The 21,594-nt window shown below is 52.6% G+C and overlaps 8 protein-coding genes across 8 annotated transcripts; 4 read left to right on the forward strand and 4 right to left on the reverse strand.

The window, feature by feature from the left end:
• Positions 1-8: 8 nt before the first annotated feature.
• Positions 9-710, forward strand: A1O5_05189 (uncharacterized protein; the record flags this gene model as incomplete). The annotated part of the gene is made up of 2 exons (XM_007745791.1): positions 9-228; positions 289-710. 2 exons carry the CDS (start codon positions 9-11, stop codon positions 708-710), a joined length of 642 nt encoding a protein of 213 aa, XP_007743981.1.
• An 883-nt stretch (positions 711-1,593) lies between these two features.
• On the reverse strand, positions 1,594-2,478 carry A1O5_05190 (60S ribosomal protein L16; the record flags this gene model as incomplete). Its single annotated transcript, XM_007745792.1, has 4 exons — positions 1,594-1,729; positions 1,825-2,137; positions 2,235-2,370; positions 2,458-2,478. The coding sequence occupies 4 exons, from the start codon at positions 2,476-2,478 to the stop codon at positions 1,594-1,596; spliced, it is 606 nt and encodes a 201-aa protein (XP_007743982.1).
• A 313-nt stretch (positions 2,479-2,791) lies between these two features.
• On the forward strand, positions 2,792-4,399 carry A1O5_05191 (uncharacterized protein; the record flags this gene model as incomplete). The annotated part of the gene is made up of 1 exon (XM_007745793.1): positions 2,792-4,399. The coding sequence occupies one exon, from the start codon at positions 2,792-2,794 to the stop codon at positions 4,397-4,399; it is 1,608 nt and encodes a 535-aa protein (XP_007743983.1).
• Positions 4,400-7,167: 2,768 nt separating this feature from the next.
• A1O5_05192 (alcohol dehydrogenase) lies at positions 7,168-8,124 on the reverse strand (the record flags this gene model as incomplete). The annotated part of the gene is made up of 1 exon (XM_007745794.1): positions 7,168-8,124. One exon carries the CDS (start codon positions 8,122-8,124, stop codon positions 7,168-7,170), a length of 957 nt encoding a protein of 318 aa, XP_007743984.1.
• Positions 8,125-10,795: 2,671 nt separating this feature from the next.
• Positions 10,796-12,814, reverse strand: A1O5_05193 (uncharacterized protein; the record flags this gene model as incomplete). The annotated part of the gene is made up of 1 exon (XM_007745795.1): positions 10,796-12,814. One exon carries the CDS (start codon positions 12,812-12,814, stop codon positions 10,796-10,798), a length of 2,019 nt encoding a protein of 672 aa, XP_007743985.1.
• A 1,646-nt stretch (positions 12,815-14,460) lies between these two features.
• A1O5_05194 (uncharacterized protein) lies at positions 14,461-15,522 on the forward strand (the record flags this gene model as incomplete). The annotated part of the gene is made up of 3 exons (XM_007745796.1): positions 14,461-14,730; positions 15,137-15,204; positions 15,258-15,522. The coding sequence occupies 3 exons, from the start codon at positions 14,461-14,463 to the stop codon at positions 15,520-15,522; spliced, it is 603 nt and encodes a 200-aa protein (XP_007743986.1).
• Positions 15,523-17,061: 1,539 nt separating this feature from the next.
• Positions 17,062-18,662, reverse strand: A1O5_05195 (uncharacterized protein; the record flags this gene model as incomplete). The annotated part of the gene is made up of 4 exons (XM_007745797.1): positions 17,062-17,111; positions 17,184-17,927; positions 17,992-18,174; positions 18,236-18,662. 4 exons carry the CDS (start codon positions 18,660-18,662, stop codon positions 17,062-17,064), a joined length of 1,404 nt encoding a protein of 467 aa, XP_007743987.1.
• A 670-nt stretch (positions 18,663-19,332) lies between these two features.
• Positions 19,333-21,225, forward strand: A1O5_05196 (4-coumarate-CoA ligase; the record flags this gene model as incomplete). The annotated part of the gene is made up of 3 exons (XM_007745798.1): positions 19,333-20,399; positions 20,509-20,837; positions 20,897-21,225. 3 exons carry the CDS (start codon positions 19,333-19,335, stop codon positions 21,223-21,225), a joined length of 1,725 nt encoding a protein of 574 aa, XP_007743988.1.
• Between the last annotated feature and the right edge of the window lie 369 nt (positions 21,226-21,594).

The raw sequence follows: 21,594 nt of genomic DNA on the forward strand, positions 1-21,594 counted from the left end.
TTTCCATCATGTCGTCAGAGAAGCAAGAGGCCTCTACCAAGGGTGAGTGCAAGACTAACATCCTGAGCAAAGGAACTGCAAGCACGTTCCTACATCAATTCTGCGGCTGGAAACCAAAATGCGTCAGAAAATCTGCTCAAGCAAAGCTACTGACGGGACCATCTCCATCAGAATCAGAAACCAGCTCTTCTCCGAATGCGGTACTCTTTGGCCCGCTCCACCAATATGGTCAGTGCTAATATTTCTGCCTCCTACCCTTTTGGAATTGTCAAACCAACTCTTTACAAGGACAAGTCTCCTATCTGCACCCCGGGCAGTACACCTCGAACACCGGTATCACGAGAGCCTTCAAGGGGTACATCACGACCACGGTTCACGGAGTTGAAACAATCATGCCAACACACGAGTATCTAGCCCATCCTCAGGATACACGCTCAGCAATTCTCAACCCTCACCTTCGCCTGGATTCCGGGTACTACCCCAATCCTATCAAGCCACCGCCTGATGCTCCTCCCCCGCCGCCTCCGATCGACACCTCGACTGGGAAACCAAAGTCGGAGTCTACCAAAGCAGGTTCCGACGCAGAGAAGATGTGTCCTCAATGCCACCATGCAAGTGCTCCGGCTCTGACAGACGGTGTTTGGATCTGTTCGGGCTGTCTCCAGGGTCATAAGTTTGTACTGGCTAACAATTGCAACAAGAGTTATTAGTCCGGGCCGGTTAAATGAAAGGTTGGAGACCTCGTTGGGTTTCCCTCGATAGCGGTGTGAGGCAATGATGGAGGCGCCTCAATCTCCTGCTCGTGCGTAATAAACGTTCCTACTTATCTAGACGATGCAACATGGCCACATAATATTCTACGGTTTTAGGCACACAACTAGCTTTCTTGCTCATGATTTGAGTGGTTTTTTTGGGGGGGGGGGGATTTTTTTTGGGAGGCAGAGCATAGCGGTACTGAGAGCTGAGATTTTCCACAACACGTACAACTCTTGAATGCCTCCTTGGCTTGAACTAAACGAGGCTCATGGGGAAGGACAAGCCAGTCAGGCTCGATCCGCGGGTGACATGTACATCATCAGAAGCTAGACTCACAAACGAAACAGTGATTTGAATCTCCTGGCTTGCAGGGGAAATGGATTTCCTGGACAGAGTTTGTTTCATCACTTTCTTTTTTCTTTGGTGCTCATGAAAATCCGTAGCTGAAGTACTTTCAAAAGCCACGAAAAGCTCATAACTCCCCGGGGTGACATTCAAGCACAAAATGTGTCTCTTCTCTGCCACCGCCCCAACAGGATTGAATTGCACGATGCCCGCAACTGAATTCCTGCATCTAGCGTGAACATTGTGGGTGATTCCTGATCTGTCGATTAAAGAAATTTGTCCATCATGTCACCGCCCCCTCCAGGGTACGCATCGCCTCCATTTCTCCTTCCTCGTCCGAACTCTTTTTCCCTCTGCTGTGTCTAATGCTCAACATGACTTCGCCACCATGCCTCGACCATCGATAGAAGATGGTAGGTAAAGGACCGTAGGCGTTGAAAGGGGCAACGACGCGCGGCAGGATTTTCGACAAGAGAGTGGTATGGTGGATATTTAGTAGCCCAGCTCGGCCAACTTCTTCTTCGCCTCCACATCCGCAGTCGACTTGTTCGCCTCGGCAAGGTGTCTTCGTTGGGCCTTCTTTCGCTCGTAGTATGCGGCGCCCTTGACTTTTCTTCTCTCCTCGAGTCTGTTGCAACACTGTTAGCCGAAACCCTCGTCTCCCAGAAAGGTCCAACCGCCTCCAAATATTTATCGTGTGGGCAGAGGAGATATCGAACGTACCTCGCAACCACATCCTGGTATTTCCATCCCACCTCATGCGCCAGTCTTCCCACTGTGCAGTATTTCCTTCCTGGCTTTAATCTGAGGACCCTCAGTGCCTGAGGAACAACCATGCGCTGCTTCTTGTCGTATGGCGGAGGGATACCCTCAAAGACCTTCAATCTCTCCAGGGCGGCAGCACCGCGGGCGGTCTTGTGCGGGATCATGCCTCGGACGGTCTTGTAGAAGATGCGGGCGGGGGCGCGGAAGTGGAAAGGGCCACCTCGGGTTGGGTTGTAGCGAGTGATTTTGCGGAGGTAGGCATGGTACTTGACTGCTCGAGACAGAAGAGATTCGTGTTAGTCCAAATGCATCTTTCAATGGCGGTGCAGGGTGTAGTCGAGCAGAGCGGATGGGAGGGAAAAGCGTACGCTTAGCACGGAAGAATTCGCCAGAGATGTTGAGAGCCTCGCATCTCACGACGACGATTTTCTGGCCATTCAAGAGTTGCTTTGCGACTGTACTGGCGAGACGACCGAGCAAGTGTCCCTTGCCATCGATGACAACCTGAAGCAAAAAAAAAGGCCTTGTCAGTACTGTTGATTCAATCCTCTCTCGATGTTCTTTGCGCAATGTCACCGGCGAAAAACTTACAACGGGCTCGAAGGTCGACATCTCGCTGTCAATCACCTGCAAGAAGTCGTACGGGAGAGAATTCGCAAGTTGAGCGAGGACGTGGTTGTTGGTTGAGTTCGTCAGAGGCCGGAGTTGAGTCAATGAATTGTGTTGATGCGCTTTCGTTTCCGTCGTGCGCACGCCAAGACATAATTTCTTGGCGCCGAAATCCAAAAACACGTGAAGTTGCTTAGTCATTCAGTGGGGCCAGATTTAGCAACACCAGCACCTCGTTCTTGAAAAGTTCTTCCCTTCTGTCCGCCTTGTCAAGGAAACAAACAACAATGCTTCGATCCGACATTGGCCGAGAGACATGCTCACAGAAAGCTTCATTGCAGCGACATTGACTGCAAATAAACCCGTTGCGCATGCCAGTGCTGCCTTGAAAGATGTAGGCATTTTCCTTCACGAGTTTCAACCTCAACGCACCTTTCGCAAGGGTTTCAAGAAAAGTTCCAGTCAACCAGGCTGTGTGGCAATCAGTGACTCACACATCTTTGCGGCCCAAGCGGATAAAGCTGTGGTAAATGTTTATAGTCAAGAAAGGGGCAATCAAGAAGCGACGGTTCCATTTCCCGAGCGGATATCCGGTCTTGCCTATGCTCACGGGGCGGAGGTCTTGGTTCTAGGGACCGAAGGAGGGAAACTGATTCTCTGGGAAGTTGCAACTGGCAGAGTAACAAACTCAGCGGCCTCTCATCTTCAAGCTGTGTCGTGTCTCTGCATCACTCCCAGGAACGAATACATCATTTCTGGCTCTGCCGACTCGAGTATTCATGTTTGGTCACTAGCAAAACTGGTCGCTTTCGCGCCATCCTCAGATAGCTATGCAAATCGCGGTGCCCCAAATGCTCCTGTCAAGACCTTTTCCAGACATCGAACGGCCATCAGCGCGTTGACATGTGGCCACTCTAGCATCACCACGAATTTTGCAATATCAGCCTCCAGCGACGGCACTTGCTATATCTGGCATATCGAAACATGTCAAGTCTTGCGGACTCTATTGTTACCCTCTCATGCTGTTTCAATCGCACTTGACCCCGCAGATAGAGCCATCTATTTTGGATGCAATGATGGGAGAATCCAGTCCTGGGACGTCTTTCAACAATCACCAACATCCAGCATTCCACTATCCGGCCCGTCAGTCTTGCCGGCCATCCAGCTTTTAGATAAGGACGGTTGGAAAGAACCGCTCGCCGAGGTCGGAACAGCGAATTGTGTCACACTATCTTATGACGGGACATCTCTCCTTTCGGGCCACCGGAATGGAGCCATCATCCGCTGGGATGTTGCTAAGCATCGAATTCTACAAGTGATGACGAATTTTGGCCAACCAGTTACCAATATCGAGATGCTCAAGCCTGAAGGTTTTCCACGCATGAAAAGACCAGGATACATTATCCCAACGGTTGTTAAACCCAATCTCGAATTGGCCTCGATAGAGGATAACGGTACCTGTGGCGTCCCCGCGAAGTACAATCTCCATATCATGATCACTGCGCCAAGAAGCCTATCCGAAGAAGATGAGTTTGAAAAAGCTCTTACCGGCTCCGGATTCCCACAATCCCTGCTCGACTCAGCCATCCGCTCTCTGGAAACGGGTAACACCGCAACCCAATCCCCGGTCACAACAGATGTCGCCGAGACATCCAAAGCCGAAAGACTAGAAGAGGAGGTCTCCAAATTGAAGCAGCAACTCACCATCCTGCACAACCTAGAAGAAAAGCGAAGAGGCGGGAAGCTTACGAGAATGGGCAAGCGAGACGAATTAGCGTTGAAGAAGAGAGAAGCCTATTTCGAGGCAAAAAGCAAAGGAAAGGACGGGGATGCGGCGATGAAAAAGTGGGAGAAGAAGGAGGCGGAGCTTGATCGGGAGAGTGAGGAGGAAGATCTCGAGGGGGACGAAATGGATGTTGGTTGAAAGGAAACGTTGAAAATCGGTACCCTTGGTCCAGGTTGGACAAGTCCCTCGGAGAATGCCGACGACCTCAATAAAATTGTCAAAAACAGTGGCACAAGCTCAGTCTCATGGTCTCCATTCAGAAGTCTCGACATCCGCAATGCATTTTGGATTGCGGTAATACCGGAGACCATGCTCTCTCCTTGCACGGTGCTTCACCATGCCTCCTCGATGGTCTGGGCGGCCCCGAAGGGCTATCATCGGACTTTGCAGCCACCAATCCTTAGTCAAGGATCTCCATCCGAGTGCAGTCCATGTTGGGCATTGCTCAAACATCCCTAGTGCTCGAACTCCGGATGAATCCTTTCTTTTGGCGGAGCGCCCGAGGAGGAAGGAGAATGCTGGCTGGTTCCTCGGAGGGCTAAACGCCAGCAACAAGCGTCCAAAGATCTCCAGAAGTGGCATTTTGGAATCTCTGAGCCTCTCGTAAGAGTCTCAGTTATGACAATGCCCTGCCCAGTTGTGAGGGATGTAGGTAGCGACATATTGCCCTCAGTTCGGGACGTTTGGTGCAGCCCTTTTCCCACAGGTGCAGAAACAGGCCGCTTGGATTGCCAAATATTTGTGAAAACACCAATGGGCAAGGGCACCTTTGGGCCTCGTAAGTCTCTCCTGAGACGCGGTGGAGATGTGGCAGACATGTCTATCGAGTATATTATGCTATGCATACAAAAGTGTTTGCACTGTCCCTGCTGAATGGAGTACGATCATTTCGCCAGGCCAATTTCAGGTCCGCCACGACGCGGTTTGAGCGAGGTAGATGAATACCCGAAAGTAGATACTGAAGCTCAGTGCCAGCACCTGACCGTGGTACCCCCAGCCTACCAGTGGCATTGTTATACCTGTGGAGTCCGTCGTCTTGTGTCTAGTTCCGTCCCGAGATCTCATATAAGAACCGTTGTTGCCGCCGCTGAGGTCCATGCCGTATTCATCACTCCAATACGCCGTACTGAAGCCAGAGCCGGACAGCGCTCGCTGGTCATATCCGGGGCTGTAGGACCAAGTCGAGCATCCACTAGGACGAGCAGGCCGGGGCATCCTGCAGGAGCTGTGTGAAGGCGCCCCGGGCAGTACGACCAGGGCCGAAGGAGGTCAGGGTCCACGAAGGAAATGTCAAAACTCACCTGAGGGACCTGAGATGGCCCCCTATAGCTGACTATCTGCTAAGCTTTTCGGAGGCATTCTTCATCACCTTCACCCGAAGGTTCAAGGGTTGAAATACTTCCAATCAAGGAGTTAGGTAGCAGAAGAGAACAGTAAAAGTTATTTAGAAGGATGTCGAAGTGATGGAAATGGGAATACCACGGCTCATAAAGCCATAGGCCCACGTTGCGAGGGAAGACCAACGTCTGGCGTCAGTTTTGAGCGTATCTCTACGACAACTACTGCGGATGATGACACCATATAAAAAGGGTCCGAGGGCGTCTGCTTGGGGTGCTTAACGTTGGCCGGTGGCGTCGTTGAACCCATGATGCCTTAAAAAGCACTGGAATGGATGGGGGTTGGATGTGATGGGCAAACGTACAATGAGTACTTGAGAAGACCAGATGCAGGCGTCTGAATATCTAGTAAGCGTATAACACAGGTGTCTAGGAACGCACAAAACGTCAAGAAATACCGAGCGGCATGAGGTAAAGATATATCCTAGCGCCTCAGTTAAAATCATTTGGATTGTCTACACGATGGCTGAACTTGACAGTACTAGCTTTGGCGTCAGTATAAGTGCTTTCCATGTCACTATTTGTCACCTGCACTCCCAAAAAAATTCCGAGTGGCCACTAGTCTCTGGTGGAAACGAGATCGAGAGTCGAGCCGAACAGAGATTGACAATCAAAGCACCATAATGCGTCTCCATACCAAGAGTCCTAGGTGTCTGAGGCGTCGTTGACACCGGGGTCCATCAGTAGACCGACTGAGTCCAGAAGTTCTCGAAGTCATCAATAACCAGAGCGTTAGAATGCGTCGACATGAAAAAGAGGCCTAGTTGTATGAAGGATCTTTGAGACCGAGTTCCGGGAATAGACCAAACGAGTAGCAGATTCTCAAAATGCAGGACATCGTCGGTCACCGAGAGGTCCAGATTGTTAGGCATTCTCTGTGTCCATCGTCGTCCGTCTTTTCATGGTCGTAGGCAAGCACAATCAAGCCAACCATTCTGTCCACGGCAGTCACCCAAATCTCAAATAGCAGCAGTCATATCATGAAAATCGACCAAGAGAGATGTAGTAACCCATTGGAAGGCTTGCTGTCATTTGTTGTTGTTCCTGGCGTCTAATTTCTTTGGCACCCCGAACCGCATCATCTTCACCGCGTTGTTCGAGCCCAGCGTAAGTTGGAACCCGGGGAAGGCAGGGCTTTTCGTCCAACCTTGACTCCAGCGCGGCTTGACGGACTCTTTTTTTTGGCCTGGTACGGGTGCTTTCAGCCGAGGGGATGGGTATCAGTGGCTGCAGTTGCAAGGTAAACCTGCCTGAAGACAGAGTAAGCAAGATTGATGAAAATCGGCGGGAAAACTAGAGAGAGGGATGGGAAGGGGAAAGGGGAGAGGAATGAGGCTCGTTGGTAGGGAAGATGATTTAGAAAGAGCACGAAGGAGCGCTTCTACTTAAACAGGAGAATAAAACCCTCATTTGAGGGAGAATGAGTCGTCAATGGTATCAATGTCTGTGGAAGAAGTCACCGTTGTCAGTGGCTTTACAGCTGTTCGTGGAAACATCCTCTGCGAGTCGTCAGATATTTTTCGTAACCCCAGGCTGAATCTTCTCCAGGATATCGCTTAGTTCCTTCCACACCTTCTCGCCAGCAACCTCACTATCCTTGCTTCTCACGAAGGGTGAGAGCTCGCTTTCGTTGACCTTTCCATCCGACATGTACTTGCCGTGCGACTCCATCCCTGCCTCAGCAGCAGCCACCAGGGTTCGACTACCCACCTCAGTCGAGCGGGCAAGGAAGAACTTCAGCACCTCCAACACCCAGGAGCCATCGCGCGAGAGCTCCGAATGGCATAGGCCAGGGTTAAGATAGTTCAAGATGACACCTGATCCGGTGAGCTGGGGCGCGATCTGGCGAACGACGAGAACTTCTAGCAGTTTGCTTGTCTGGTACCGCTCATTCATCTTGGCTGTTTTCTCGCCATCTAGGGTCTCAAAAATCCGAGGCTCTTTCCATTCCGCAAACTTGGTCCAGCCGTGCACTTCGCTGGATACGATGGTGAGGCGCGGATTGGTCTTGAATTCCTTGGCCGTCGACTTCAGTTTCGGCAGCAACAACAGGGCGAGGAGGAAGGTGCTGATGACATTAACTGTGATGGTGCGCTCGTGTCCTTCGGCCTGGCTATACTTTTGGACTGCGATTCCTGCGTTCTCGAGCAGGACGTCGATACGGGGGAGCTTGGATGCGCGGTTGGCAAACGCTCTGACGGAGTCGTACGAAGCGAGATCGAGTTCCCAGACCTCAATCACGCCGCGGTGGCAGTTCGTGGTCTTTTCGATGTCCTTCTTTGCGTCTTCGCCGGCCTTGGTGTTCCGCACCGCGAGGATTAGTTTCGAGGCGCCCAGACGAGCAAAATGCCGGGCAGCTTCCTTTCCCAAGCCAGTGTTGCTTCCAGTCACAATGACAGTCTCTCCGGCAAAAGACCTCTTCGGGTAAGCTGGTTTGATGAATAGTTGAGAGTATAAAAAGCCCATGATGACGATGTAAAGGAATTGCGCAGAATCCCTCTACCAGCGATAGCCACGAGTGTCAGGCTTGGAGTTTGCAATCGCACTTACGTTGTGATTGACAGGATATCCCGAGGACGAAACGCTCGCCCACCTTCAAGCATTTTATATCAATCCCCAAAGCTATTTTCACCTGCAAAGGAAACCAATTAATCCCGGTGCTACTTCGTAGACGTCATGAAGACGGCTGGGTCCAAACTCTGCCGTTGAAGAAATGACGGGGTTTCTGGGCACTGGCTGGGAAGTGCCTGCAAAAGGCATTCAAGCTTCTAGCAAGCTGGACGACATGCTCGACGCTAAGCCTCGCCGGGCGAAACCGTGCGAAATTGGTCATCACCATCTGCATCCCCAAGAGGTTGTGGATGGTAGTGGTGGTGGTGGTGTCAATGTGGCAGAAAGTGGGACGGATTTAAACGCAGCAAAATCCGCGCGAAGCCCCTTTTAACCGCCTCTGGCACCGTCTGCCGGCGCAAAATCGTCCCGAGCACATGCATTTGTCGGCTGGTCGAGGAGATAACAATACACTAATACAGAGATGGCTGCAAGGTGGTTAGCAGGTTCATACCATCAGCGGAGCATTTAACCCTAACAACGACCTTTGACGGGAGGAAGGGTGTTGGACACAGCAACGAGCGGATTTCCCTGCGGTATTGCTAATACTGTACGGCCTCGGTAAGAAGTCAGACGAATGCCTAGGCTTCTTGCAACTGGCCAAATCAGCCACATACAATTCTCAGCCATATAAGCGGCTGTGCCACCATTTTGACAGAGGCATACAATCGTCGATGATGGAGTAGCACTTTGGACGGCACTATAAGCAACCCGCCCAGCTTCTAGACCTTAAATCACGCCCCTATGTCTTCCTAATTCCTGTCTTAAAATCGAACTCGAGTCTGATTACAGAAGGTGCTCAGACCTCATCTCTTTCTGCTCGACGAGCTCCTTACGCAACGATTACCTACAACACCCTCCTAGAATTACGGTATACAACCCTCTAATTCTTCCTAAATCAATGACCTAAATGAGATGTTTAAAGGACCCTATCGGTAGCGGCCGATCTATCGTTTATTATTATATTTCAGCAAAATTGTCTAGACGCAGAGGTAAACCTTCAATCTGTTAGAGCGGAGTAACGCAGCCATGTTGAGAAGAGGCGGACACTTCCCACACGCTGAGGAATCAAACATTAAAAAGAGGAGACTGAGTGATCGCTGTAGCGCACCGGCCGAGATATCGTGGCCACTGGAGCCTTATTCTTGCCCATAGCGCTGCGTATTAGTGATTTCAAAGATCAGAGAATGGATTCGTACAAATGGCGAAGCCTGAGCCAACCGAACACGATTCGTCTGCTGACGCTTAAAGGTGGGTTGCGTGAACGCGAACTCTGGGGGAACTTGGTCAGTATCACAATAGAGTCTGCTCCAGCCTACGAAGCTGTTTCCTACGCTTGGGAAAGTGACGAGACCCCAAAAATCTTACCACGCCTGAAGGCTTAATCCCGATTCCTGGCTGCGTATGGCAGGCTCTGCTGGGTCTAAGGTTCACCGATCGACGCAGAGTTCTTTGGATCGATTTTGCGTGCATCTATTCCGATCGAACTGCAATGAAACACCTCGGAAACTTGAAGGTTATGCCTCAGTTTTCTGAAGGGGTTGATTTTGTCTCGGAGCGGAAAACGGGATACTCCGTGCTTTCACGCTCCCTCGATTCCGATCCCCCGAAGCAAGTTCGGGTCCCAGGGGACTCCTTTAGGCCTCTGCTATAGTTGCTAGTTGTACCTCTCATCCGTTTTAGCCAAGCACTGCTTCCTGGAAACTTCAATCCTTTTGTCTGCACGGTGACCGTCTTACAGTCGTTCCGAAATCCCCTCCCCTTTACGAACATATTTGTAACTTTCTTCTCCCGGAAGCCAAAGATTTAATGAGTTGCACTTTACTAGAAATACAGTAGTGCTCCCTAATAGATCTTCCAATTAAATAAGTCATTTCTAATTTGGCATTACGTTTGCCGGATCACCTATTGTAAAGATACTGTAAAGTACCTCGTATGTCAATCAAATCTTACAGCATGTTGGTCGACCACTGCAGCTTTTCTTCCGCATCAAAGTTACGGCTCCTAGTATTCCTCCATTGAGTCACACTATAATGAGGGCCTAGTTACGTGGTATCACGTGGCGTTAAGATATAGCTAGAGCTATTAATGTAGACCCACCTTAATAAATTATTCTTCAACGCCAAGGGAAAAGGGTGTTGGATTGGGCTTGACCAAGGACTCTTCTTGGCTTCCTTGGCCATACCAATTGGGTTTGAACAGGGCTCTGGTTGTCCTAGCAAATCTCCAGAGATACGCACACTGTGCGAATGTCAAGGGGAAATCTCTGTCGAGTGCTCTCTTGCATTTGGGTAGCTACGTAGTCACATGCTAGGCCGTTCCAAGATGGCCAACAGAGGGGCTTGCGATTAACATACAGCGACCGAAGTGCTACGGACTCCGTTACAACTTTGCCTTCGAATCACTCACACGCGGGCAGGCAACACTCTGGACCAAAGATGATTTAACTCTTCATTCCGGAGCGGGACAGGACCCAGACCACCTTTTATCTATCAGTGACCTCCAACGAGTTTGTCTTCCGCGCAGATCACTGATATTGCACTTTGTTCCACTCTATCCAGCCGACGCCTTTGCGTCCATCGCGCGCTTGAACTTTCGCCCAGGAGCGTGGAAAGTAGGAAAAGCGGCCGTCCTGGGGCGACTCGAGCAGAAGAGGCGCGTTGCCCGAGGGCTCGAAGTCGAGAACGATGTCCTCCTTGCCCGCACAAGAGTAACTGACAGTCGCACTCCGGACCAGATGGGTTTCTTCGGCCACTTCCTCGGTCGCCACCACACCGGTGAGTTCGGCGATGGGGCTATCCTTGTCTTGTCGGTATCCTGCAGCCATCTTGGGCCTCCTCGGCATGCGAATCTCGACGCCGTGCAGATGTGTACCGTCCTCCAGGTGGAAGGCCGTCCACACCCAATCGGCACCCCACCAGTCACGAGGTCCCCACGAGTGGTCGCGCTGGCCACAGGCGTGGTTGAAGGTGGCCACAGTGCGCTCGCCGACCTTGACGGTGCCACTGACGGTACATGAGATCTCGTACCGAGCCAACATGCGCCACTTGTATGGAGTGCTGGCTGTGTGCCAGGTCAGGTCCAGCTCGACGGGTACCTGGCGGCCTGGTACCCGCGGTCGACGGAGGAGATCGGCCGGGTCGTCGAATACTTCTCCTAGGCCGGTCAACGTCACGCGGTACTGCTCTAGGGGGGAGACGGCTGTGTGGGAGGCCTTGATGTGTGGGGTGTCGATGGTCAGGTCCGATGTGACAGTCTTGACGTTGAAGTCAACCATCGTTACCGTGGGCTGGCCCGGCCCACAGATCAGCGCCGTGTACCACGAGCCCGGCTGATGAGGGAGCACGCCCAGGCGGATCCAGACCCCTGTGGCTTGCTCCGGGTCGGCGACATCAAAGTACCAACTCTCATTATGCGAAGGGTCTTCTCCCCACGGGTGACTTTGTTCGTCCTGAGGGTCAGGCCGCAATGGCGTGGGCGTCGACGGGGCCGGAAGAGTTTCGAGGGCATCAAGATCCAGAATCTGCGTGACGAGCCGATCGAGCAAGGTTAGAAACATGTCATCTCCACGTTCGGTGCGCGCGAGGATCATGGGGGCCAGAAAAGCTCGTCCAAGTCCGAGGAAGCTCTGACGGCGCACACCTTCTCGGCACTGATCGAAGGTGAAGGGCACATTTGCGCCCAGAGCGTCGTAGTATGCCCGCAGGAGCTCGTCACTGTGAGCCCGGCGGACGTCGGACTCGATACTGCATCCGAGAAAGTATGCCACGTCGTGAAAGACGGGACCCCAGGACATGGTTTGCCAGTCAACCACGACGAAACCCCGGCCGGGGTTGTCTCCAAAGAGCATGTTGTCGAGACGGTAGTCCCCATGCACGAGACATTTGGCCGTCTCGGGTGCGCGGAAAGACTGGTAGTAGCTATCGAGGCAGGCCACAAACCTTTCACACACCTGACGGTGCTGAGGCTTCAGTTTGTCCTGGTAGCGCTCCACAAACTGCTTCCACATGATCTCATGAAGGGATTGTGAGGGCACTGGGTCTTCGTGGAGCCACTCGGGCATGGCGTTTTGGCTCTTTGTTGAAGCCGTCTGCAGTCTCGCCAGCTCGACCAGAGCGAGGTGGGCTTGCTCCAGGCTCGCCCCAGCCAGGTCGTTACCTGTTTTGCCAGGGTCAACATCTTCGAGCACTAGGTCGAAGGCATCGTGCTCCGCGTCGACAGCGCTATGGTAGCACTTGGCGAGGCAGGGCACATTGAGCATGGGAGCAACCTCGGAGTAAAAATGCGCCTCGCGCTGGTACAGTTTCCGGGATTTACCGATTGAGCGGCTGTCCGGGTCGGCCGCGGCGGTCTTCAGCACCACGTTGGATGGTCCTTCCCTGGCCCCTGGCGCATATTGGAGCTTAAACCGATAACATTCGCCAATGAGCCCTGTTCCAATTCGCTCGGACGAGATTTCCGTGATATCGGTGTTCACGACGCGAGACAAGAACTCCGCCGTCACATCTCCCACTGTGTGGATGAAGTCGGTACTCTGAGACCCCATGGCGAGGTACAACACCAAGCAATTAGCTGATACTCGGTATCGCGGATTCGGTTTGACTTCCTAGGACGGGCGCCAGCTTTGATCAGTAAGCGAGACATTGAAGGCCTCCTCCACTACGTATATACACATCTGAAGACCTGAGTAGCAGGCAAGCCGAGGCTTGTACACGGACTTTTTCGGCTGGTTTGTGCTCCCGTGTCCGGAGTATATACACATATAAAGACCTGAGTTGTGGGCAAGCCGAGGGACGGACTTTGTCGGCTAGTCTGGGCTCCAGTGAACACCGTGTGTCTGGCAACACTTACAGAAGGGCCCACAGTCGACTGTCATGAAGGAGTTATCAAGAGATGGGCTTCTGAATAACAGCCAGGCCCGAGTCCCGCGCGGACTTTGTCGGCATCCTCGCCACGATGTCCACTCTGTCTCCTGGTCCTACGACATAATTTACAGGAATTACGAGGAGTGTGATCCGTGCACACCAATAGAAGGTTTCCCCACGGATCATGATGATCTTTCCCCGCATGTTTACTGTAGTGAGGCCAATCGCTAGTTCAAACCCCAGGTGCGTCGGGGGCGTGGGGATGTGGGATGTGGGATGGCTGACCGTTAACTCATCTCGATGAAGTGCTACTGAATGTACTGGGTAGAGGGACGAGGCCTTTTACATCCTTATTTATCAGAGAGTGCAGGAGGTATACTAGAGAATCCAGCTTTAAACTTCCGATAAACTCTACGAGCCTCAGAAATCGCAGTCTCCAGACAGGAGAGTAAGGCCACTCACTAGAGATGCACCCCATAGCGATGTAAGGTTTACGTCTTACCACCGACTCCTACTTATTTAGTTCTCCAATCTCCAGATCAGATCTCGCATGCTAGCTAAAGTCGTCACTAGTAAGTCTATCACAACCGATCCTAGTCGGGGGTCAGCCGAAATGCGAGCTCTCTATAGATAGATGGCGGCGCGAGGCTGTGCCGTCGAGGTCCTTTAAAGTCACGTGAGCACACGGACCGGCGGGAGTCTCCTTAAATTATGCTTAATACCACTAAAGCCAGAACCGGAGTCGTTGGATAGAGTTCGTACCTTTCTGCATGGTTCCCAGCGCGCCGACTACTTGACAGATCCCTTAGCAGTCGAGAATGCCACAGGTGCAATCAAACTGAATCTATTTTGCGAAATTGCTGCCGTGACTGAGCGACGCCGGTCGGCTCAAGAACGAAGATGGAGAGAAGCAAACTCCAATCTGTTAGTCGGACGTATCTCGACGAGGTATAAAACCGGCCTCTTGGCCACCTCTCCTTGTTGTTGTCGCAAAGGGTTTTCTATCGTCGTTCTCTACACTCTTCAAGCTTTTTACGTTCTTTACGCTCATTTTGTCAATACTTGATACTGTTACCCTGTTGGCCGTCGTCACCATGCAATTCTACCAATCACTTTTGCTGTTCGGCATAGCGAGCGTCTTTCCCGTCCTCGGCCAGGAGACGCATGTTTATCCACCTGTACTCCAAATCGGACCGTCAGCCGCCGAGTTCACCTCCAGCGGCACCGCATTGGACGGACCGAAGCTCGACAAGATCAAGCCACAAGCTTCGACTGGTGGTACTTCGACGCCGTTTCGGACGACCGACAGTTACAGGCCACCATTATCATGGTCTCGGGAGATAGCTCGACCTTGGGATTCCCGATCAGTGTTGGGACGTCCAACTATGTTTTCCTATTCGTCCTCATACCGGACCAGACTATCTTTCAGGGGGTTCTCCTGAGCGGGGATGCCACCATAGTCACCTCGGGAGATGGTACCTCCGGTAGCTATGCTGACTCCGGAGTATCCTGGAGCGGAGCGGACGATCTCTCTTCCTACGTCGTGACTGTTGACGACCCACTGCTTGGGGTCGTTGGCAATATAACTTTAAATTCGGTAAGTGTCCGCTGCGCCGTTCTTTAGACTATCCGATGACCCCTCCGGGCCGAGCTCTAGGGGTGACCTTTTAGCCTTTTTAGCCTACCTCTCTCTAACTTAGCTACTCACTCACTCACGCGTTTCAAAATCAGGTTGCTCCCGCACACTATGCGTGTGGTACTAACAGCGCGGAACAAAACGAAGAGCTTTTTACCGAACGTGGGATGAGCTAATGCTATTCTCGATGCGCAGCCACTGTCGAGCTGAACATCCTCGGCCAGTTAGTGTCCTTTACCAGACCAGGATATCGTGACAAAGTGAGACGCCCTAGATTTATGATTTTCCGCCGCGCAGTCCCTCCTAATCTTATGGTACAACTGGGGCATCGCACGTATCCCTGCATCGATGAAAACATAGTACTGAGGCCACGGTCGAGTCGGCCCTTACTCTCGGGTCTGGTTCGATGCCATCGCCACCAACGATCAAGACTACGTTAGCGGCTACCTAGCCAAGGATGGCTAAATAGTTTCCTCAGGGTGCAGTAGCATCATTGTCTGGCCCACTGGAGCAAACTCTGAATACCCTCGGGCTCCACGGCAAGGAGAGCCAAGTGGCTTTCACATCGAGTTCACCACTAACGAAGGTACCTTTGTAGCCGATGTAGTGAATAAGGCCGTGTCGTGGCAGCCGCCGATCATCTCCGGCGGCTATACACGCTGGGTGGGCAATATCACCGGCGGTTTCGAAGGTCAAGAGGAGTACGAGGGAGCGACTGTGCATGAGTGGTTCCACTTCTGGCTCAATGTCTAAGGACATCCGGATTTTGACCCTCGAGGTCTACAGCCCCGCCAATCATGAGGAAAGAAACACACGTGGGGACGGGAATGTGGAGATCGAGATGTCGCAGGAAGAATGGTTAATCCATGGGGTGTTCGTTCTTTCCCGTCGCAGCGACGGTTTCTTGTTGTGTTCTCCTAATACCCATCTGCATTGTATTAGGTGGTTTATTTAAGCAATTAGTTCAAAGCACCTAAGATAATAGCAGAATGTCTTGTACCTTATACACACAAAAAGTACCGGGGAACGCTTCGGGGAACTCTTCCAGGCAAGACTGAGATGTCCCTTGATCATCGACACAATATGGCACCGGGCCTCCTCTTTAAAAACCCGGAGCTAGTCAGATCAAATTTGAAAGTCGTCCATGACTCGTGCCTCGAGCAGAAGAGCAACTCACATGGGGTATAAGATCATCCCAATTTATGTTTTCGGTTCTATTCAAACTGTCAAACATCCCATACTAGATTTCGAATGCTCTTGTGATAGGTGTTGACCGGTTGTCTGTAGAATCTTCTACACCCTGCAACGCCCAAGGAACTTGGGCTCTGCCTTTCACGTTAACTGCAACAACGGCGTCCTGAGCGCAAGGTATAAAGGGTATCCTATGCCCCTAGGATAGAACAACAGAGCATCTTTCCAACGCATCAATGCCCCTCGCAAACGGGGAATCGAAGGTGTCCTCCTCAGCATTTTTAGTTGATTCGTACACTGACTTTCTATGGCCCCGATGAATAGTGAGCTTACCCGATGGTCCTGTCAGTCCAGGATTCTTGTACAATGTTCTGCACCGAAAACTGTTGGGCAAAAGCCCGTAGAGTGACGGCGAGATCTTCGGCTTCACTCGATCGAGGGGCACTCAGTGAGTCCAGGATGATGATGGCTGGATCTTTTGATGGCCTTGATAATAAAGCATTCATTTTGACCTCACTGGGCTACTTAGGGGGTATACCTATGTGTGCCCGGATTTCGTAATATCATTGTCACTTAATACATCGACTCGCTCCATGCCAGGTTTCTTCGATCTTGATCATGGCTCTCCGGAAAGCCTCGTACGACATTCACGACGCCTCCGATTTCCGCGGCGTGAAGCAGAGGTTCAACGGGGCCAACTGCATGGTGAAACAATCCTTCGTGTTGGTCAAGAGGTTTGTGCCATCCTCTCCAGGGGCAGATGCCACGTCAAATTCTGTAACTAGGCGAGCACACACCGACTGAAGCTCCATCAGAGCCAGCTGTTTGCCAATGCACGAATACGGGCCTGGTATCGGGTTGATCAGAGAGAAGAATTCATGAGGTACACACTCGACGAGGAAGGTTCCTTAAGGAGCTAGGAGAAGGAGAGAGGAATTTGGAGGGGAGGGGAGCCATCAAGCTTGATTCATACCGCTTGAAAATGGGGCGAATGCCTCAGAATGGTCCGAATACTTGGAATCTTGACCCCTATAGAAGCATGCATCATTAGTCACTATGCCCACTGGGCTCAACACCACACTACTTGTCGAACTCGTCAACTCACCATCTATCCGGCAGGAATTCGGTCGGTCGCTCAAAGCAGCTTTCGGCTATTTGCGCGTAAGTGTCTGTCAGTCGGTCAAGAGACCGAGCCAGGTCGGGGTTCCCGCCCGTCCACTCACCTCTGAACATGGTGTAGAAGGGGATGATGATGTTGACACCTCCAGGGATGTAGGTGTTTCCAAGCTGTATACCCTCCGGCGGGGTCATACGCTGAGTCCCTGACGGTACGGGAGGGTGCAATCTCAAGGTCTCGTTGATCAGAGCATTGAGAAAGGGCAATTTCTGGAGAGATGTGAAGTTGAATTCTCCTTTGAGCGGGGCGAGCTCCTGTCTGAGCGTTTCGATGTGAGCCGGCTCCTTGACGAGATGGTAGAAAAGATGTGTCAAGGTAGCGGCCGTGGTGTCGCTGCCTGCCACAATGATCAGGCGGGAATCGCCCAGCAACCATGCTTTGTCTGTATAACCACTGCCGGCCATGGAAGGAGAGTTGAGGATCCAGGTCGAGATGTCTTGAGATTTGGTCCCCATCGCTATCCGGTCGTCAATCATTTTCTCACAGAATGCTAGGAACCGGCGAAAGTTCCTGTTGAGTATGGGCACGTGGGTAAAGAGGATGACTGCCCAGATGGCTTGGCCAACGGTCCCCATATAGTAGATACCGTCGTTCAGCAGGTCAATCGCCCAATGGCCGCCGCCTGTCTCAAGCATGTCGAAAGACTTGCCGTATGCAAGATCGCCCATGACGTCAAAGCTATAGTAGTTGAACCACTGCGCGACATTCAACGGCTGACCCGTGCGAGCGGCGATTTGTTGGGTTAGACATTGAGTGAATAGCTTCACTCGAGATTCGTAGTCTCGCAACGCTGTGCAGGTGCGGTCAGTTATTTCATGGTCTTTGGATTCCTGGAGCGCAAGAAATGAGCCGACCTTGAGCAGTGAATCCTTTGGCCCAGCTTCGACGGCGAAGATCATGGAAATACCGTGACCGAGTGCTATGCATCGAGGTCAATCCCGGTGTGCTATCGTACCAGGTCCCCTTGGAACATTTGGAAGCGGACCCGTGGACCACCTTCATGGCATCAGGATGGACAATGGACAACTCATTGGGACCTGCGAGAAGTCGGCGTCAGCCGGCTGACCATAGTGATTTCCGGATGGGAAGAATCCATACCGATGCGAACGAATGGCCCATACTCTCGGTGGAGCTTGTCTATCTCCTCAAAATTGCGAACAGAACGCGACGCGATCCACAAATGCCATAGCTTCGAATATTTGGCGAGCAGCGGTCCTGGGAATGATCCTAAGGGGTGAAAGAAGCCGCGATAGACAGCCATGCTCGTAAAAAGCCCCAGGAGGAGGGTACCAGTCAGCGCAGCAACCAGGCCGAGCGCAGCGACTGGCTGCACGCCATGGCGCACAAGAGCCAGCGTGGCAACTACCGGCAAGGCCAGGAGGGCTTGGAAGTAGCGATAGGCCAGCATATGGTGCTCGCCATGGATGAAATACCCCAGATGCAAAAGCACACCCAGCACAAAGGAGGCAGCAAGCAGGCCTGGGCCTTCGATCAGGTCGCTGACAGGGAAAGAGAGCCTTGACATGTTGATCTATGCCGCGATTCCAAGGTACATGCAGCAGAATCTTTCGCAATGGCACATGGCAGGTTCTATATTGCGACAGCGGGGTGTGGTGGCATTAGAGAGGGTCTTGTTGCCTTGTGCATCATACCACCACACTCATCTCCGAGGCAAGGCTAACGTGACAGTCAACTCTACAGGGCCGATCACCAGGAAAGCAGACTGAGAGGAGAGCAGGGTGTCAATTCTTGAAGACCTATGGAGTACGTCACGCAAAGCGCCAGGATTTTCCCCCAGATTCGCGCACGACAACTCCGTCCCGCTCGGGGTGGGGGTTCTCTGGGCCGAGTCTGGCTCCTGGTGCCCCAAGCCAATTGGATTTTGAGCTTCGGCCGAATCGGTAAATGTGCACACAGCCGACGACACAGCCTTGCGGACATGGTTGAGAGAGGATGCCCGGTGGTCAACAGAGACAGCCGCGGCATTTGCTAGGCATACAGGATCCCTTAGGGCTTATTCGTCCAAACTATACACAGACTACTTTATCTTTGCCCGAGCCGTCCAGCGTTGTCAGCTTAGCAGCGACGAGGAGGTTGACTTGTTCTCAGCTGCTTGTGAGACTTCCCCCGCCCTTTGAATCAGACGATAGTGTCTAGTGCACCAGTCGGCAGGAAAGAAGGGAACGTTGACTCCCATGACTTACCGATCTCGTTGGTCGGTTGACATCCCCGAATGCTCGTTTCCGACCTTTGTGTTCGGCGACGCAAAGGCCGACCTGGGCTCAGAGCCATGCTTCTTGGATGCGTCCCATCCAGGTGAGCGTTTGTTAACAAGAAGTTCGTTCAAGCTATGGTCGCAGAGGCTGGCGATCGGGCTGCGGAGGCACGCACATTTTCAGGATGGAGATCGAGTGGTGGTCTTTTCCGGCAACTCGTTGGCGGTGCCAGTGGCCTTCTTCGGTATTGTCATGGCGGGAGGTGTCTTCTCGGGCGCAAACCCCAGCCACACGGCGAGGGAGCTTGCGCATCAACTCCGCGATTCTGGGGCTAGTGTTGTGCTCTGCGCAGACGTTCTTGTCCAGACGGCTCTCGAGGCGGCCAAGCTGTGCGATCTAGACCCCAGTCGAATTTTCCTGCTCAACGACACTCTTTTCTGGGAGGCTGATCCGAATGAGAGGGAACCTGTCACACAAGGGTGCAGAAGCTGGGACGCCCTGATGGCACCGGAAGTGAAAGCGAGGAATTATGCCTGGCCGACGTTAGATGGACCTGGAGACTGCGACAAGACCATCGCGCTCAACTATTCCTCCGGTACCACGGGGATGGCGAAGGGCGTGGAGATCACCCACCGCAATTATGTGGCCAACACGTTGCAACTCAACTTCCTCAGCACGCTCTGGCCCGACCACCGCGAGCGAACCCAAAAGGCCAGGTGGCTCTGCTACTTGCCATTGTATCATGCCCTGGCTCAGACCCTCTATATCGCTTGTGGCTTGCAGCGAAAGATCCCAGTCTATCTCATGGCCAAGTTCTACCTATTGGAGGTCTTGAACAACGTCCAACGATTTCGAATCACGGACCTCGCCCTCGTTCCGCCGATTGCCGTGGCCCTGGTGAAGCACCCTGCGACCAGGACCTTTGATCTGAGCTCCATTTCGGCCGTGACCTGTGGCGCCGCGCCCTTGAGCCGAGATATTTGTCAACGGCTGGAGAAGGTCTGGGACGGCAAAGTCAACGTAAAGCAGGGCTGGGGCATGACCGAGTAAGTGGCAGTGAATTCCTGTCCTTCTCTCCTCTTCTCCCTAGCTCGGTTCTACCCCTTTTGCTCCTTAGGGGCACAGTGCACAACGTATGCTGACTCTGGTTTCAAGAGTGACGAGCTCGCTGTTGGGATGGGACCCAACGCAATACTCCAACTCCAGCGGGGTGGGTGAGCTCAATCCCAATTGCGAAGCCCGGATCATGCAGGTGGTGGAGAAGTCGGATGGCACCGAGGAATTCATCCCTGTCACGCAGCGTGGGCCGGATCACACCGGGGAGCTGTGGGTTCGCGGTCCCAATGTCATGAAAGGATACTGGCGGAATCCATCGGCGACGGCGAACACTTTCGTGGAAGACCGCGAAGGCCGGTGGCTGAGGACCGGGGACGTGGCCTACGTCGACCACACGGGGTGTTTCTTTATCGTCGACAGGATCAAAGGTAAGGGTGATCCACCCAATGCATCATCGTGCTCATCGGTCTGACTGATCACCTCCCAGAGCTCATCAAAGTCAAGGGCAATCAAGTGGCCCCCGCCGAGCTCGAGGCTCTCATTCTTGAGCACCCGGACGTGGTAGATGTGGCGGTGATAGGCAAGTTGACCGAAGAGGGTGATGAGAAGCCATGCGCCTTTGTGCAGAAGCGACCGGGCGCGACGATCACCAGCAAAGACATTGAAGAATTGGTGAGACACAGGACGGCCAGATTCAAGTGGCTGGCTGGCGGGGTTCACTGGATTGACGCAGTTCCGAAGAACCCATCAGGCAAGATCCTGCGGCGGCACTTAAGGGACCTGGCTAGACAAAAGCCAAGTGCGGAAAGACTATAGAAACTGGCATATCGAGCATGCCTCCCGGATCCTGTTATGTTACTTGGTCACCGTAGGTGCACGAAGGATCTGCTTTGTACCTTAGCTCCTTGGTCATACTTGGTCATACCTACATAGGTGTTGTGCCTGGGCCCCAGAAGTGAAGGAGACTTGGGCCGTTAGGCTGTCTGGGGCTAAGCCTAGTGAGCCTAGTGAGCCCCTGCCCCTCGGCTTCCCCATTAAAGCCGCTATGTCGCCCTCCAGCCCTTGGATGCGGGGGGCCCGCTGCGGGGTGAGGAGCCCAATCCTGTATATATTGCTTGGCCTGCCATGCTGGAGAGACCAAACCTAAGACACCTTCATTCTCCTATCTTGTTTCTTTGCTCACTC

This window comes from Cladophialophora psammophila (genome assembly GCF_000585535.1).
Source record: "Cladophialophora psammophila CBS 110553 chromosome Unknown aczJe-supercont1.7, whole genome shotgun sequence".
NCBI lineage: Eukaryota > Fungi > Ascomycota > Eurotiomycetes > Chaetothyriales > Herpotrichiellaceae > Cladophialophora > Cladophialophora psammophila.